This window comes from Gambusia affinis, linkage group LG06 (assembly GCF_019740435.1).
Source record: "Gambusia affinis linkage group LG06, SWU_Gaff_1.0, whole genome shotgun sequence".
In the NCBI taxonomy this organism is placed as follows: domain Eukaryota; kingdom Metazoa; phylum Chordata; class Actinopteri; order Cyprinodontiformes; family Poeciliidae; genus Gambusia; species Gambusia affinis.
In genome coordinates, this window is record NC_057873.1 from 18,025,249 (window position 1) to 18,043,775 (window position 18,527).

Sequence of the window (18,527 nt, forward strand, 5' to 3'; positions counted from 1 at the left end):
ATTAAATGATTGTGTGGTTTTTCATGTGGAGCTCTCTCCCATTTTGTCCCCCCATCAGTGCCCAGATGTTTTCACTCCTTAGGTTTTGACATTGTAATGCATCGACACTCCACAGCTGACAACTGCCTGAGTCTTCCTTCAGTCAGCTGAGCAGATTGAGGCTGCAAAACAGCTTTGGCAAAGACGCAGGGGTGCTTCCAGAAAGTTTTTTTTTAAAGGGTGGTTGGGGGGAGAGGGTGGCAAAAGAAATCTTAAGTTCCCAGTACAGCAAAAGCCACAATAAGATTTCGACAGTATATTTTCCAGGTATGCAAAGGCTGAAATTTATGTTTCACTCTGTCTTATTAGCTACTTCTTATTTAAGTGACTTCATAGTCTGTAAGTTTATGTTTTCAGGTATCTTTATACCACAACTCTGGTGAGGGGGGATTTTAGAAAGTGCTTTATATCCCCTTGTAAAATTAAGCATCTATGATTTTAATTTTCTCAGCTATTTTTTTATTTTATTTTATTTTTTTATCAAAATCTTTGATCCTATGTTTGATAATTTGAGGGCAGAATGGACAGACATAAAAAATGGGCATGTTGAGGAAAACAAAGTGCATAAAAATTAATAAAAACTCAGACAGTTAATAAAAGGAGGAGCCGCTGTTGAAATAGACGGTGTTTTATGAGCAACCATAGCCTGGTAAAATCTCCTGGCCCGGCTTTGTAAAGAGGATCTGGACTCCTGCTTCCTGAAGGCGTGGACTCTATTGAAGTTTGACATTTTACCCAACTGCTAACATCTGCACCATCTGTGTGGCTTACCAAAAAATGTCATGTGCAGTACACAACAATCTTTCCCACTGCAAAGAGAAAAGGACTGGGCCGAATGAATGTTATGTTAATTAACAGGTTCATTATCAGTTTGGCCAACAACATGAACTGAACAGCTTTGTTCACTTTCTCCACTGTCGATGCTAAAACTACAGCCAGACTACAGCGCAGAAAAACGACATTATCATTCAACTTCTCCTTCTGTAGTTGAAATTTTAGAGGAGAAATCCAAGAGAATGGGAGAAAGCTAAGACTGTCTGTGTAGCGAGATTTGAATCAAGCGGAAATGCGCAGGAAGGCAAATAGAGCAACTTGTTAGGAACCTCCGAACGGCTGCCATTGGAGATTAAAGGATTTCCCAGTCATACATGAAAGAATCGAAGCAACACTCCAGGTATGTTTTTGATGAGGGGATAAAAAACATGATATAAAACCAAAAAAAGAGAGTCGACTTTACATAATACCCCCTTTTAAACCTCGATTTCCCCCGAGTTTGGGAACTTTAACATAATTATTAAATTAAGAGAAATAATGAAGGTTCATATTGAGTTGAACCTCTTAGTAAATAGTTCAGCACTAGAAACTGACTTCTTGCAGGTGAAATGGTGACGCTTTCAAAGGATATGTAACTAAAAAAAAAAAAAAAAGACGCATTAAAAAGATCTTTTTCTCACTCTTTCTTATTGCGAAACAAACCACATCTAATAGTAGGGTAAATCGGTAGACGACGCAGAGGAGTATAAGGACTGAGGGAGAAACAGATCATTTTACTGAGAGAGACAGAAAGAGGGAGAAGAGGAGGGCGTGTGGGTGAGAAAGAGGCGGTGGGGCGCGCATGTCCAGTTCTTCAATGCAGCCTGTTCTCCCAGCTCGCCAATCATTCCAACGAGTTTCCCCACTCTTCCTCTCCCCCCGCGTCTTTACATGTGCGCCGGATTCACAGCTCTCCTGAGCGGACACTGCAGGGGAAGAAAAGGGACGAATTCAACATGGAATATAAATCCTAACTGGGGGAAATAAAATAAAGCGAGGATAAAAAAAGAACCCTTCTCATCCTCTGACGCGTTTTTGTCTCTTGTACATCTTTCCCTCTTTCTAAATGTCTTTGAACAGTTTCTGAAGGTATTCGAGGAAAGGAACAAACATGAGGATTATTCTTTTTTCTTGGCAATTTCTTGGGGTGTATTCCGCCCTTTATTGGGGACTGGCGACAGGGGCTTTCCCCAGCTCAGTGCAGATAGGTGAGTTGGAGGTTTACTGATTTTTACGCACGGCACAGGCACTACAGTCTTGACACACTACGCTGAATATTTATGGTCGTTTAGCGGCCAGGAGTCACCGTGCATGGTAAAACGACTGCGCTGTAAAACACAATAAATTACTCAACAAAAACGGATCGGAAGAACACAAATTTATAGAACCCCCCTCCCACCCTCCGCCCCATTTCATTTCTTATAATTTCCAATTGTATCCCCTGTTGTGTCTCAGGCGGTTTATAAATGAACACAAACTCTTTCACTATATTTTAAAAGCTCTTCTTGCCTCATGAATGTTTCAGGGAGGTTTGTTCCTTTTCCACTCTTGTTCACTGTTTAGATACTGCAGCATTCCCCCTCTGTGTCGCTTTCTGCCTTTCTCCATCCCCTCCCCCGTGTTAGTACGGGATAAACCTCCCTAACAAATCAGAAGTAAAAGTTAACTGTGGCTGCAACATCAGTTTACTCAGTAACTGGGGACCGCACATGTATGGAATTCAATTTTTCTGTGCCTCACACACCCCTCACACACTGCATTGTGTGTGAGGGGTTGGTAGGGTGTAGAGGGGGTAAGCTGGGAGGTCCTATAATGAGATTCAGCTCCTTGACTCTGTCTCCTTGCTGCTGCCAATAAACTTAATGCGCTAAATATTCACTGGTTGCTCTGTGCTCAAACCTGCACATGAGTGCTCTGACTTTCAGGCATGTGTGCGCTCCCACTTATTCTGCCCATTATCATGTAAAAATGCAAAATTTGTGAAGTCATCTATTTTTCCTTTGCTTTCCAGTGTTTAAAGAAAAACCTTGTATGACAGAAAGTAAAATGCCAGCAGCGATTGTGCAGAGCAACACACAGGCAGTGTGCTTTCTCCTCCCCTTCTGTGTACAGTCCTTAGTAAATGCACAGATTACCTGTAGATACAGGATGTTCCACCGGTGCTTCGGTCCACTTGAGGAGTAGCACGTTCCATGTAAACTACAACATCATTTAAAAGAGGAAACGTTTTTTTTTTTTCCACGTGGATGTTTGTTTTAGTATGAGGGCAATACCTGCAGTAATTGATCAAGAAAATATCTGTTTTTGTTTTGGCTTAAGATAACAAAATTGAACTTAAACCAAACCTGATCTCAATCCAGCCTACACAAATATGAAGTACTATTCCTAAGTAAGAGTATATGTACGTGTGCAGAACTGCCATGGCTTCAGCTTTAGTTTCACTTCTGTTGCTTCTACAGATATTTATTTTGGGGTTTGTATGGTATGAAGTGAAGAGATCTTGCTTACTACATCCCTGTCTGTTCCACTGCTGAAAATATTAACAACTTTTAATATGACAGAAGTGTCAACCTGAGATTGCGATCTTTAGAGGAAAAAAAGCTTCAGCTAACACAGTGTGCCCTCATCGTCCTGTCGCTACCAATTTGCTCCCATCCTTCACACTTCTTTTGGAACATGAAGGAGTAAAGGGTAAACTACAAGGAAAATAATTCTCGCCGGATTATTTTCCTACAAGGCTGCAAGTGGCGCAGTGCTGCAAGTGGCGCATTGCTTCGTTGCACTGTTGCTTTGCACCAAGTAGGTCCTGAGGTCCCGTCATGTACGTGTGGATTCTCTTTGACTATTTTGCTTTCCTTCCTCAGTTTGAAAACATGCATGTTAAGTTAACTAGCCATTCCAATTTTCTTCTAAGTGTAACTGTGCTCCTCCGTGGTTGTCTGTCCTGTGTCTAAGCGTTGCACTGTGATGGACTGACAATCTGTTCAGAGTGTGCCCCCACACTACTGCCACCCTGTAAGGATTAAGATTTCATAGAATAGAGGTAGCACAGGACAAACATATGAGAGTTTAGTCATTCAATTCCCCGTGAAATAGTAGAATTTGTGAAATTAGACTAACTGCCCTTAAAGATTTCATTAAAATAATTTTGCGTTGGATGTTGGATTGTCATTGTGCAGATTAAGGCTACAATGTGTAGTTTCACACTACATAAATTCTTTAAATGTAACTACCTCTCTGCAGAACATCCAGTTCAGAAACATAAATGAAAGATTCATTTGGTAAAATATCAATCAAGCTGGAAAACCTAGGAGATCTAGAATGTGAATTTCTAAGGTGAAAAGTGAAAAATAAAAGCTGTTAGAAAAAAATCTTTCGCTTGACTGAAGAAGCTAGAATAAATCTTATAACAACATATCACACAAAAATGAATGCTTGGACCACATAATCTTGGTGTGTTAAATAAATCTTCAAAAAAAAAAAAAAAAAAAAAAAAAAAACTCCCACCGGCTCACTAAATCTATCTCTCTTTATTGTAGTCTGTGTAAATCATGGACAGCACTCATCCCCTGAAAGGTTTGTCATAGTCCATCTTTATTCACCTATGTTGCCTATTTTTAAATTTTATGTCATCTTATTTTCTCTCCTACTGGAATACTAAACATGCTTGAACATACCTGAAGTATGTAAGTGATTGTAGGTGTTAGCTGTGTCACATTACTGTTATTAATATCTTATCGGGCTGAGGTAATAGTAGCTGGTCAGAACATGTTATTTGAGAGTGACCTTAAAGGATTACATGACCCCTCGTTTTTACAAAAGGTGATCTCCACCACACTATGTTCTTCTCTTCTTATCTTTTTTTTTTTTTTTTTTTTTTTTTTTGTCAATTGGTAGTGTGTTTTCATAGTGTTTTCTCATCCTTCTTGTTAAAATGTTAACTGGAAAGATAGTGTTAGAATGCCCAAGACTCGTCTCTCCTTCTTTTAACTAATACCCTGTGATCTGGTTATCCTGTCTGACTCATTAGGCTTTCCTCTCAGCTTTTTGAAAATCTCATTTCTTCCTCTATTCCTTTCTGTGCCTCTCTCCACCAGATTTCATTAATGAATCGAGCAGTTTGAACATCTGCAAGCGCGTTTGTATTCATGCCTGTGTGTTAAGACAGAACTTGAGGATGTGCAGAAAGACAAATCACCTTTTATAACAAAGCTAATGAAGATATTGGCTTTTTTGTCTCTTTCCCCTCTGTTTTTCTCTGCCTTTCCCATCCATCTTTACTTTCCCCCCTTCTCCTTGCCTCTCCCTGTCTTACCATGCTCCCACCTGCCCTTTCTCTGCCCCGCAAAACTTACTTCCTCTCCGCTCCATCTTGTCCCTCCTCTTGCCTGGTCTCACTCTGTCTAGGTGGACTGTTCATTAGGAATACAGATCAGGAATACACAGCATTCCGACTAGCTATCTTCCTTCACAACACCAGCCCTAACGCTACGGAAGCTCCCTTTAACTTGGTCCCACACGTTGACAATATAGAGACAGCCAACAGCTTTGCAGTGACCAATGCATGTAAGTATGTAAGCACACTATATGTACAGTACTTTGCAAAAATATTGGAAAGCAGTGACAAGATGAAGCTGGAATTATGCCAAGAAGAACTGACAAAAAAACAATAGTCTCTAATTTTTTGTGTGTGTGTACTGTAATCCTGGTACAGACACATCCCTAAAGACTTTCAGCGCAGGGTGTTGAGTACAAGTTTGCATCCCACTTTTCAGATTTCAAGAAAAGCTTTTTTGTTTTCTGTTTTCCTTCCACCACATAATTATATACTACTGTCGTTGATCTCAGAAAATTGCTAAAAAAAGATTGAAGATGGTGGGTATAATTTCACAAAATGTGAAAATGTTCAAGGAGCTTGAATACTTTTGCAAGGTACTGTCAATGAGTAACTTAGGCAAATGTTTGCTTCTTCTGTGCAGCATTTATGTTTAATGGCCTCAAGAGTCCGTTATTGTGGCGGGTTTAAGCGGGAAGTTATTATTTATTAAGGTTTCAAGCTGCAATTTTGTTATCCTGTAAAGCAACACTAAGACATTTTAGTAGAATTTGTTTAAAGCTGCCTTTTTGTGCAACAGCTGCTGTTGTTTAGAAATCTTGAAGTTAAACTTCACAGAGAGCAATTTGAAAATCATTGTGGCATTCCCTGGTAATACTCAATGGTTCGTTTTTCAGTTGTTTACATCTACACAGGTTCCTCCCCTCCCTTCTCAGAACGACTGTCATAATCTTTCACAACTGCTCCGAGTTATTACAGCAGTAACTAGTTTGAAATAAAAAAAAAAACAAAAACGCTGACTGTGTTCGGAATATCTCCTTTGTTTTTGTAACAAAGAGAATCACTTGGCAGTCGTGTCTTCTCTGATCTGTTGAAGGATGACAGCTAATCTTTCACTGTTCCTGTCTGTACTTTGGCAGTTAAGATCTAATTCTTTACGCTTCACCTCAACCTGCAAGCTTTCAAGAGGTGTTCGGTGACGCTTGTGCTGACAAAGAAGAATTAACAATGCCACATAGGCAGCCTGTTGCTGACAGTCCAGAGGTATCTGTCTACTTTGAAAAAATGTCTTCATGAGGACAATCAAATATGAAGAGTTTCATGGTGTTTAAAAATACTACTTGAAAACATCTGGGGCTTTCTTGGGTCTGCTTGGTTTGGGTATGTGTATGCCTATAGAGTATTTTACTTGCAAAATTAGTCTACGTTTTTGCTCGTTTGTTGGGTGTTTGTTCATAGTCGGACATGTACTTGCAATCTGACGGCAAAACATGCAAGTCAAACAAGTTCTCTGCTGATGCAATATCAAAATGTTACAAATAACTTTTTCAAATATTTATAAGAAAATAATTACGGTAATATATTCAGCTATTTCACTATTATGCTTCTCTGTTCCAGCCTCTGTGTTACATTTCCAGATCACTTAGTTAAGCTGAGCACATAGATATCGGTTCTTCAGAAGTAGCTTGGCCATTGCCTTGTTGGTGCTATTTCACTCGAAAAAATTCTTGTTTACAGCACAGCCTGGGTTTTCTCCCCTTGACTTGGATTGTCTCATGTATATTTTCTACTTACGCTGTTCTAAAATTGTAATCTGTCTGTAGTTTTAGCAATGGCAACGGAGGAAGTCAATGAAGCTGTTCAGCTTCCAAATATTGAATTAACATCGTCAGACGCCTCACTCGACTCTGCACTTCTCTCTTTGCAGTGGTGGGTGCTTGTTTACAGCACTGGCAATTTCCAGTAAGCTTCTTACTGTCAAACTGGTCCATTGCACCAGTTTGTACCAGTTTGCCTTTGCCTACAGTTGCCTTTGACGTAGGCAAAGGCTAACATTAGTAATTGGGTAAAATTTAAAACCTTAACACAGTCCATGCCTCCATGAAGCAATTATTTCTCAACAGCCAAGAGCCCAGACTCTCTGGATGAAGCAAGTAGCGTAGGACAAGAGATAGTTTTTTACCGGACTACTTCCAAAGACTTATTAAACTAAAACACTGAGTGTACTAAGAAAGATTGGAAAGACGCACAAGATCTTTGAATGCCACCAGGTGATACAGATCTGGTGTCACTCTGTCACCAGAATGACAATTAGGTGACAGAAGTATATATTTTTAAAGATATACAGTACAGACCAAAGGTTTGGACACAACTGTGTGTCCAAACTTTTGGTCTGTACTGTATATGACTGTCAATGTATCACCAAATTACTACAGTTTGAATAGTTAAACAAATACAAGGCCTCAAACTTCTGTTTAACACAGATTAAGACCTTCTGAGTTTACCACTGAGAAGACTTTAAAGGTTGCATACACTTTACTTTTTTCTTTTAAATGTAGAAAAAAGTAAATAAAAAAAAAAAAAAACTTGGCTCAGGCTAGTTTATAATTCCAGTTATGCTGCTGCTGCCAAGGATGGTTGGACAAGTGGATAGAAAGTACATTTTACTGGGAGAGATTTATAAATCAAAATTGTATTTACAGAATTTTATGAGAGCATTTGGCCAAAAACTCTTTTAAAATTACGATAGGCATTTTGGGACACACTTTATACCTCAGCTAGAAAGATTTACAAAAAGGAAAATATATTCTTATGATTTTTTTTTAACAATAAATCTGCTTTTTACACCAAAGAGTCATACCTAACACACTAAAACAGACAGATATGCTGGGTTTTCCTCAAATCATCATTCACTTCAAAGTGAGTTTTACAAAATATTTTTACAATGCTGAAAAATTCTGTTCATGTTCTTTGAGCATTCCAAGATACAATAAGATAGATTAAACTGATTGATGCAGTCCAGATTTCATAAAAACAGTCAAGTAGTCCTTCAATTTAGAGCTGAATTGAAAGTTTCAAATTAGCTCCCAATTTCACTATTATTGTTCATCGGCAGTTCTCTCAAGATTCTCTTAAGGTGTTTACACTGTGCATCACAAAGGGGAAACCCCATTCATCTCTGAGTTGACATGCAAATGAGAAAAAGGAAACTTGTTTGAGGGAGAACCAATAGATTATGTTTTTGAGAATGTTTGTGAATCTCCAGAGACTGTGATGCCCTGGGTAGTGAAACACTTGCCTATATCAAAAACTGTCTCAGGATTTTTACATTTAAAAATGTGTTTTAATTTTTGTAGTTAAGTCAGCAGACTAACAATGGTTTACTCCTCTTTACTATAAATGACTAATGTGTGATTAAAGTGATAGGACAGCAGTTTAGTTTAGTGTCTAAACACGCTTGTTTGATGTATTTGCACAATGATAAGCCACATAATTAAAATTTTCAAGTATCGGCCTGCTTTAGATAATTTAGAAGAAAAGCAAATTGAAAAGTCTAAAATGTGATAGATGTTGAAAAATCAAATTTTTTTTCATATTGATCTGATTCCACATGCCTTTTATTAATACCTTCCAGTGGTTAATTCATCTTATTTTAGGAGATTGTTTTATAATGTATACAGTTCAACAACTAAACCAATAAAGTAGTCACTCAAGTTGTTCAAATATAACCAATACACAATTACACAGGCATGTTTCTCTTTCCCTTGTTTTACAAAAAACTATTACCCCTTCTTTGTCTAAAAGCTTTAAAGCATAATCTATGATACATTAGGATATTTGTCACTCCTGGAGAGAAGATTGTTCTCCCATCATATGCAAGTCACATATACAATCATAAATCAGGACGGTGTAATTCAATTTCCGAGTTTGTTTGTCTTGTACCGCCTACACCATAGACTTAGATGAATGAATCGATTACTTAAAACCCCCTACACTGATTAAAAAATTAATAGCCATCTAACACCTCTCACCCACAAACAAAATCATATTCTGCATCTGTGTGCATAAGCTGAATGATTGGGAAGCAACTGGATAAATAAACATCAGGTGGGTTTCTCATATTGCACTAGGAAGTGCATAAATTTATTAGTAATGAATAAAGTGGTGCACTCATGGGAAGGGTGTACTCATTTCTGAGTGCATAAAACAATCCAGCATGAGTTTACAGTCTGTGTGCATGCACTGAAGCCTGACTGACTGAGATATGTTACAGCAGGCACCAGAGACCCTTTTCTCCCTTTTTGTAGCCTAACTCCTGTTTCTGCTACTTTCAGTTTAATCCCAATGACCTACTTGTAGTTCTGTTAAAACTGCTTACTTTCACAGAGGCAAATGCAATATATCTGAAATGATTACGGCACATGTTAAATTTAGAATTGATTCATTTGACATAATAACAGAGAAGAACAATACATCTTAATAGTCCCCAGTTCACCTATCAAGTGAACAGTAAGTATTTCACTGTAAACTTTAGTTAGTGATCACGTGACAAATACAGAACTCACTTCAAATATTTTGATTTTGTGTGGAATAAAAACTTTTAGATACAGACAGTTGAAAATAAAGTAAGTAAACCATTTCAATGATTAATTTATGCTAATAAATGGGAATGACCACATTAGGATTTTCAGTCACAGGATGCATTCACGCCAGCCCTCCTTAGTCTGCTGTGATCAAACGCTAGTACATATGTCTAGAAGGTCCAGTTTGTTTGGGGAGGTGGGAATGTGCAATCAAACTCCACTGCTGACCAAAGAAGCAAACTATGGTCCCTCTAAAAGCCTAGGCATTGGTTCAGTTGAAGTGGCGAATGCATATGGATGCAAGTGGACCACAGATTGCTCCAAAAGCAGGAAGCTAACTGTAGCACAGGACCTTCTGGTCAGTATGTTACTCTCTGCTCTGTGGGTTAGCGGAGATGTTGTGTCTGTTAGGGATGGATAAGAAGAGCTGTTCAAAAACATGGACTGCAGCTCCAGACCATAGATGCTATTTGTGAACCCTCACCTTCACCAGATGAAGACACGTTCTGGAAACGCTCATCAAGAATTCCTGAACGAAGTCTTTTAAAATGGTCAGTGGGAGTTTAATTAGTATTGGGATTTGGATTTAGTCAGAGACTCTATGATACTAATGATGACAAGAATCTCTTGTTTAGGGCCATCCTTGGAAATGGATTTGGATGTCCCTACTATTGACAGATTAAATCTGTCAAGATGGCCTATATTGTTTTGAAAAGAAAAATGACTTACCTGAAGCAGCATAATCCTGAAACAAAGTGACTCTCAGTATTAAGTGTTTTTTTTTTTTTCTGTACTGCTCGATAAATTTTACAATTTTTTTCTCAACATATTAATCAGGGACCCTATAATTCATACAAAGCCGAACATTTTAGATGCCCATATAAAAACTTTCTACAGTCCATGGATATGTATCATCTAGACATATTTGACCTTCTGAAGTACAAACAATTAACTGTGGTACTATGCAATAAAACATAAAAATGAAAATATGCAGAGAGTAGATGCTGCGTTGCCATGCATGAATGTGTGTTTCATCAATAAATTTAAAGGGGGACAAAAAATGTCCCCAGAACATCATCAAGACTGCACTCTGTTAAAGTATTGTTTGAAGAGTTGAGCTTTGTTGTGTGAACCATCATTCCAGCCTGTCTGCAGGCTATACAATACACTTCTCTCCTCTCCATCCATATGTCTCTCACATTCTTTCCCTCCATGTCCAGTCTCTCCTTCGTTCTTGTTTTCCTTTGCACGTTTAGTAATGGAAGACAAGAACGCTCTGGCACAGTTCTCTAAATGAATGGTTCACTTACGCTCCGGGTCCTGAGAAGTACTTTGAATCGGCTTTCCGAACTCTGCCTCTGACCTTGGCTTTCTTGTTTTCATTCTAGAATTCATAAAGCGTGAATGTATCATCAAATTCCCAGTCTCAGTTATTGTTCTTTTCCCACACAGGGATACATCTAGTTTTCTTGTTCCAGGTTCACATATACATGTATCTGCTGCTGTTGTCAATTCTTCTTTGCTGTTTCTGAACATCTGTCTTGTTTAATACATGGGCACACGCTTCACTGTGAGTTTTTGTATGGAGCACCTAATGCAGCTCTGAGTCTATCCTTCTGAGTTGCTTCAGTCAAACAAGCATAGTATCCCATGGAGCAGAGTGCTATATGTTGTCAAAATTGGGTGAGATCTCACCATATTCCTATCATGATTAAAAGCATCAGCAGACCAGTTAGTGTAATGAAGAAGGGCCAATAAGCAATAAGTTCCCAGAATCACAATAGAGCAGCGGTTTCAAACTCCAGCCCTGGAGGGCCACTGTCCTGCAACTTTTAGATGTGCCTCTTCTGCACCACACCTGAATAGAATAATTAGGTCATTAGCAAGGCTCTGGAGAACTGACCTACACAAGAATGAGGTAATTAAGCCATTTCATTCCAGTGTTTTGTACCTGTGGCGCATTTAAAAACCGCAGGACAGCGGCACCTGAGGACTGGAGTTTGAGACCCTTGCAACAGAGGAAGTTCAAATGGGCCACAATAGGGCAGCCAGTTAAGTTTCCAAAGGGTTGTGTTTCATGACTGTCGGGGCTCCATAGCATTGGGGCCTTATTGGAAAGTCGTGGTTTTCCTGAGTTGAAAGCCAAGCTTTCCTAAGAGGAAAAAATATCTTCACATTTAATTGTGCTCTTTTTAATCAATATTGCCTTTTCTATATAATGAATAATCAGTAAGTTTGCAATGATCACTCTTTTTGGAGTAATCATGAAAAAGTTAGACAAGGTACTCATTTTAGCAGTTAGTTGACAGTCATTGACCATTGGCTTTAGGTGATAGCTACCAAGGACAGTGATTATCACAACATATAATGCAGCATTATACACTAACTCTGCAATATGTAATAAAATCTGGCATCAAAATCAAAACCACATTATATAATAATCAACACAAAGGATAAGATCCTTGAACACATTTTGTAATAATGCAGTGGCTCTTCCATAAAATCAAAATAAATTCTAGTCATTTTTACATGTTTTTGGTCAAAAGAGAATAACACACCACAGTGTTCCTCTTTAATAAAATCTTGATTGTGTTCAAGCACATTAGCTAATGAAGATTTTGCCTTGTAAATTATATTTATCTCTGTTGTTCATCTCCAACCATAGATTGGTTGGAGAAAGGAGTTCAAAGCTGCAGTTTATCTGCGCTTCTGCATTCAATCTTCCATCCACAAACAACAACAAATAAAATGGGATTAGAAAAAAATCCCTGAGTCTAACCTCAGTTTTAAAAGTTGGATCTTCAGTATTCTTTGAAAATCCTTATGTATGAACCAAAGTTGAAATCAGCATAGTCAAATTTAACCCAAGATGCATTTGTCTAAATTGCTCATGTGGGTTCTCAGAGCTCGTCTGTCTCTGCTGCTCGTGCTCGCAGCAGCAAGGATTAAGATCATATCCTCAGATGAAATTCGTGCCTCTTTCTCCTTTAAATAACCAATGATTGCCTCTATAAATGCTTTGAAAAATCTTTTATTCACTCCAGATTCGACTTAAATGAAATCCAAATGACCCAAGTTCTCTCAGCATTCCACACTTAAAAAACAGCTTTGTTCAGTCCAAAAATTCTCAGAAAAGTGAACTCCACTTATGAACATGTTCACTCAAACTCGTTTATGCTCAGCACTTCATATTGATTTTTGTAGAACAGGGCTGCCTGCAGCTCTCTATCATGACCTCTGACCTGTTCTTTTTTCTTGAAATGATCTAATGTTGCTATAGAAAGGCGGTGAACACAAGAAAAGGGGATTTTACTTTCCCCAAATCTGCTGAGCAAACTTGGGGTGTTGACAAAGACTGTTCATTTGCAGTCCTTGCCAACACCTTAATAATAACCCCATGTTATTGAATGTTAACTACTGATGGGATGCATACCTCTTTGAAGGGAACTGAATGTAAAAATCCCATCAAGTTTTAATAGACAGTAATGCCTGGTATGGTAACCAGCCATCAGTTTCCTCCACACCCTGAAACAGCTCAGAGTTAATCTGCAAACAAGCTGAATTCAAACACATCTTTTTTTTTTCTTTTTTTTTTTTTAATCTTTTTAAACCTCTGAAACTGCTATTTAAAGCATAGTGCTTCATAAATCCAACTAACATATTTAGCAAAACAATAAAAAATAAAGTTGATATTTTCTAAAAAATTGGTGGTTTTAGTTTTTTTGTTTTTTTTTCCACCTCTGTCGTAGTGACTGGCTCCTACTTCTCTCGTCACACGTCACATAATGTAGACACACACTGTGGAAGAGTGCATTAATGTATACTACTCGCTCTACATGCGCTAGCCTGGAGCTTTGATTAAATAGATTTCTTGTGCAGCTGGCATCACAGCCACATGTACCAACACCCACATAGACACGCAAACAAATCCTTAAATATGTTTTTTACATTATCACCCTTTTCCATTGCCTGTCTATATATCGTTTTGACTAGTATAAACATTGATTTGCCAACTTGTCTATATATATGTAATGTCTTCTCAGACATGCCTTTGTGCCATTGCTTTGCTAACTTTTTTGATTCAAGGCCCCCGTAATCTTGTAGATATGTGACACTTAATATTAGTACATTGCAATCATCCATCTTCTGTGACTTTCTAGATACCATATGTGTTTTAATAACTCTATTAGGAGAACGAGGGGATCTATGAGACTCTAGCAAAGATGATTGCTGGATCAGTGTGTGATCTTTGAAGACCGTTCTGGCATCAAAACGCTGAATTATTTTAAATTAGAGGTAGCTTATTTCAGATGTTGTTTTATAAGTCTGCAGATTTTGATTCAATACATAGTTTACATCTTTTGTGTTTATTTTTCAGTCTGAATTAAAGTCAGCTACTATTATTATTAAACAGTGATGCATTAGCATCACTGTTTAATAGTCAGTAGCACATGTTGCTACTGACTCATGAGTTTATTATAGTCACAGATTGATTTTTCTATGAATAAAATAAATTTATAGCTATGCGCTTTGTCTGAATGAATGGTTATGTGAGGCCGAGGACAAAAGATTGTTTCTAATCTGTTTTTTTAGGTTATTTCACACTCACCAGCCAGAACATTTGTGTGGAAGAAAAAAATAATAATTGTGTTAAAATCTATGCAATTAATTCATCAAAATTAACATGTCAAAGCGCCAGACCTAATCAAAAGAAAATGAGTGTACATGCTTTTGCAGCAAAAACTTGTCAATAATGTGCTGCAAAATGTTGCAACAGGCTATTTGTCTTTATAAGGATTTAAATCTTTGCAGCAAACGCCAAAGTAATAGAATGGTGCACAGGACGGATAATGGATCAGTATTTAGTGAGTCACACTAAAACTCATATTAATGAAATTATTTCTTGTGGGTGTGCAGTTCCTCCAGGCAAGATGAGACAGAGTGAGACATTTCTTTTTGCAGATTTTACAACCCGAGCCTGAGGCTGAGTTTTATCCTCCCACAACATACAGCGATGCACAGCCAAATGATAAAAACGTAAGAATGGGGGAAAAAAACCTTTTAACATGTTAGCTGTGTTCAGACAGATGACATCAATCACCCGCAGGTCAGCACCATATTCTCTTGTATTTTTTGTTCCAGCTCCCACAGTAATGAAGAATGAATAATATTATCAGGCCATGCAGTGTCTCAGTGAATAGCAGCCTCCCTTCAGGTAATCGGACTTTGCTAGCTTGAAAGAACAGATGTATCTTTTTATCAAACTCTGACCTGCTCCTGCAAACTCATATGCACTCACACAGTCCGTGTTTCAACTGCCTTTGTCCATCTGGTGTGCTTCATTAAGAGCTCTTTTATTTCCTCTAGTTGGCATGTTCGCTGTTCAGAAAATTAAAAAAAAAAAAAAAAAAAAAAAAACTCTTTCCACTGTGTTTGTTTTTTTTTTTCTTTCTGGCATTTGGAAGATGAAAAGAGATGACAGTGGATTTTAAATGTTCCATGTCGCCTTAGCAAAACACAGGAATGTGTTTTGCACAGAGCCATGTTTGTTGTAATTGTCTGTGACGTCTTTTTTGTTGTTCTTCGCCATCATGCCTGAGCTTCAGTTGTTTTCATGTTCAGATCAAAGAATTCCCACTTACAGACTGTCCCCTCTTCTTTTCTTTTGCTCAACTCATGCATGTTTTTCTTGGGATTTTGAGCACACTGCTGATTATTGCACATAATCACTTGCTCAGTGATTTCATGCACTGTTTTGTTTCTCAGTTTCTTATGACCATGTTTGTTTGCCATTTTAAAATATTTTGCTTTCATGCCACTTAAATGCCCCTCTCTTATTCTTTTTTCTGATTTTCTGATCGGTTTGTACTCGTCTATGTTTGCTTGAAGGTATTGCAAAATTATATATACCCTTTGAACTTTTCATATTTTGTCATGTTCCAAGTACACACTCTAAAATCTAATTACTTTAGTGAATATGCTTAAATGTTGATGTTCGCAGATGTCCTTAATCCAATAGTCCAATGTTTTCTTCAAGAAATGGTCATAAATCTTGTGATCTGCAAATCTGTTAGAAACGTAGCAAAATATCGACTATAATAAAATATAAAATAAAAATATTCAGATTGCTGTTCTTGAAAATCAAAGACAATATTTTTTTCCCTCTATCACAAGTGCTAAGTACTGTCACATAAAATCTGAAAATACACAAGTTTGTGGTTGTAACATTGCAAAATGTTAAATGGGCATAAATACATATGAAGACAGGAAAATACTTTGTGTGTTTATCTGATCATAAATTTGAATCCTCTGGTTTTGCCAGAGGAAAACTTATTCAAACATTTTGTCTTAATCACAAGGCTCACTGTGCAATTTGAACGTGTTTCACACACATTTCCACATCAAGCAGTCAATGAATCCCTAAAAGACGTGTGTGCGTGTGTATGTGTGTGTTTGTTTCCACAGATTTATGATGTAGATGAAAGGAAGGGCATTAGTTAATATTGATGAGAGCTGCCACTCAACCCTTCTCACTGGAGCTCACTTAGAGATGAGAGAAATGACCTTTATGCTCTCACACCCCAACACTGGCACAGAAAAAGCTTACACAATTCCTTACATGGGTTGTTTTCTCATTAAGGGCAAACTATTTGCACCTGCTATTAAAAAAAGAAACAAAGTGTGTGTGTGTGGATATATTTGAGGGTGTGTACAAACGATTACCTGTTAATTTGTATAGGTTGAAATTGTCTTTGTTCTTTCTACCAGACAGCGATAGAGATTCTCTAAAACTATCTTCTAAGGCCGAAATCTGATTTGAACCAATTTATTCTTAATTGCCCATTGGTATGCAGGACAGGTTATAGATTCCGAGGTAACCAGCCGGTAATTCATCGCACTTGCAAATAAGAAGAGACAGGAAAGGAGCCTAAAAAGCTATTAGAGCGATCGGAGTGGGAACAGGGCTCATATGAGAGGGAAAAAGGTTCTCGTGGAAATGGAGGAAAATAATTAATTATACACTCTTTGGTGATTATCAAGGAGGTAGATGCACATAAAGATGCAGGGAGTAAGCGTTCCTCAACACTTGGTTTTGGACACACACACGCATATACACGCAGCAATGCAGTCAAATAATCCAGGCTTCCTCTTTCTACCTGCCGTGTTTAAATGTTTTCTGATTTGTTTCTGTAATAGCCTAAGAGGTCAGCTTTCTCTGACAGCTCTGGTGATTATTTGAGCGGGGGTACATGTGTGAAAAGGAAGAATATGTGTGTAATTTTTTAAACTTGTCCCATCGCAGTTTGCCCACTCACATTCTGGCTCTTCTTTCAGAGGGATTTAACTGCATCCAAAAACATGCATACTCTATCTAGCCCTTCAGACAGTCACAAGGATAAATAGTTGTTGGTTTGCTTCTATTTCTGCGACGCTGCATCTGCCTTTTTCTCTTAACAAGTGTAGGAAAAGTAAAGATGTAGATTTATCTGTCATAATTAGATAAATCTTTATGTCTGGACAGACAGGCTGAGTGGGACTCCATGGGTCTGTGTGGCAGGCTGGCATTATTTTCATCTCATTCACTTTCACACTGTGACAAAAGAAAAGTTAATGACAAGTATGAATTTATTACCATAGAAATTGGGATAACGTTAAAAGAACATACACAGATTTATAAAAAAATAAATAAGCAAGAAACTTAATACGGTAATATCTTATCTGATGTTATTTACAGGAATATACTGCATCATAACCCACATTACTCTATGCCTTGTGGGTGTGTATATAGCATATGAAGTCGAGATGGTGACCCAACTTTCTTACTCAGGCTGGAGTTCTGCTTAAGTTGTCTGTTTGGGGTCATAGTGGCTCAGGAGGTGGGAGTTCATCTTGTAAACGGTTGGTTGCCAGTTCAAATCTCAACTTCGTCTGTCTTAACCATTGTGTCCATGGGCAAGAGCCTCACCTCTTTCTACAAAGTAGCCAGAGGCTACAATGTAGCTCACCGCCATCAGTGTGTGAATGTGTGTATGAATGCGTGAATGACTCAATGTATTGTAAAGTGCTCTGGGGTCCTCTGGACATGATAAACCGCTATCTATGAGCAGGTCATTTACCAGAAGCAGGGAGTTGAGACTCGACTGAGACTTGTGATGACTGGACCTTGTGATCTATGACTCAAGTCTTATTATTACTCTTCATTTGAGCAGTGAAAGCAAGCAAGGGTGTGAGCTATAAACCACAGGTCTGAAAGGCTGCTCATATTTTACTAGGAAATGATGTGCTTGATTACTAGGAAGTGGAGTTCATGAAAAATGAGGTAACAACAATATGTTCACTTTAGCTGTTGCTTCTTAATTAGGACTACACAGCTGTCTCCAATTTAATGTTTTGGATGACTTTGAGTTGTATCAGAACAAAATAAAAATACCTTACCTCTGCCATTCTCTCTCTGTTAAAGGGGGTTATTATGTATTTCCAGGCACAAAGTGCCATTTTATAGCATAATCAATTAGCTATTATCCTCAGTTGGTATAAAGATGCTATATATATAAAAATAACTTAAAAGAAATTTGACTTTGTAGTTTAATGCCTTGAAATTGGGCCTCTCTTTCTTTAAGAAGGTCCTTCTCTTTCTGACACTCCTTCAACATGTCATCACAACAATGATGCCGTCTCCATGATGTCTTTAACAATCATTCTTAGGAGTGTTGGACTGAGAAGTAGTTTGTGTGATAAGCTCAGCAGAGTTGCAG

At 38.0% G+C, this 18,527-nt stretch overlaps 1 protein-coding gene across 8 annotated transcripts in view; it reads left to right on the plus strand.

Moving 5' to 3' along the window:
* The first annotated feature begins 1,548 nt into the window (after window positions 1–1,548).
* The window catches only part of gria4a (glutamate receptor, ionotropic, AMPA 4a), a 121,546-nt gene continuing 104,567 nt past the window's right edge, over window positions 1,549–18,527 (plus strand). For 7 of the 8 annotated variants that reach the window (XR_006370800.1, XM_044118619.1, XM_044118622.1 and 4 more), the window contains exons 1-2: window positions 1,637–2,060; window positions 5,260–5,418. Coding sequence is in view for 7 of the 8 variants with exons in the window: in XM_044118619.1 (XP_043974554.1) it covers window positions 1,964–2,060; window positions 5,260–5,418 (256 nt within the window). In the remaining variant the exon portion in view is untranslated. Of the gene's footprint in view, window positions 2,061–5,259; window positions 5,419–18,527 lie in introns of all 8 variants that reach the window. The other variant, XM_044118620.1, reaches the window with a different exon arrangement.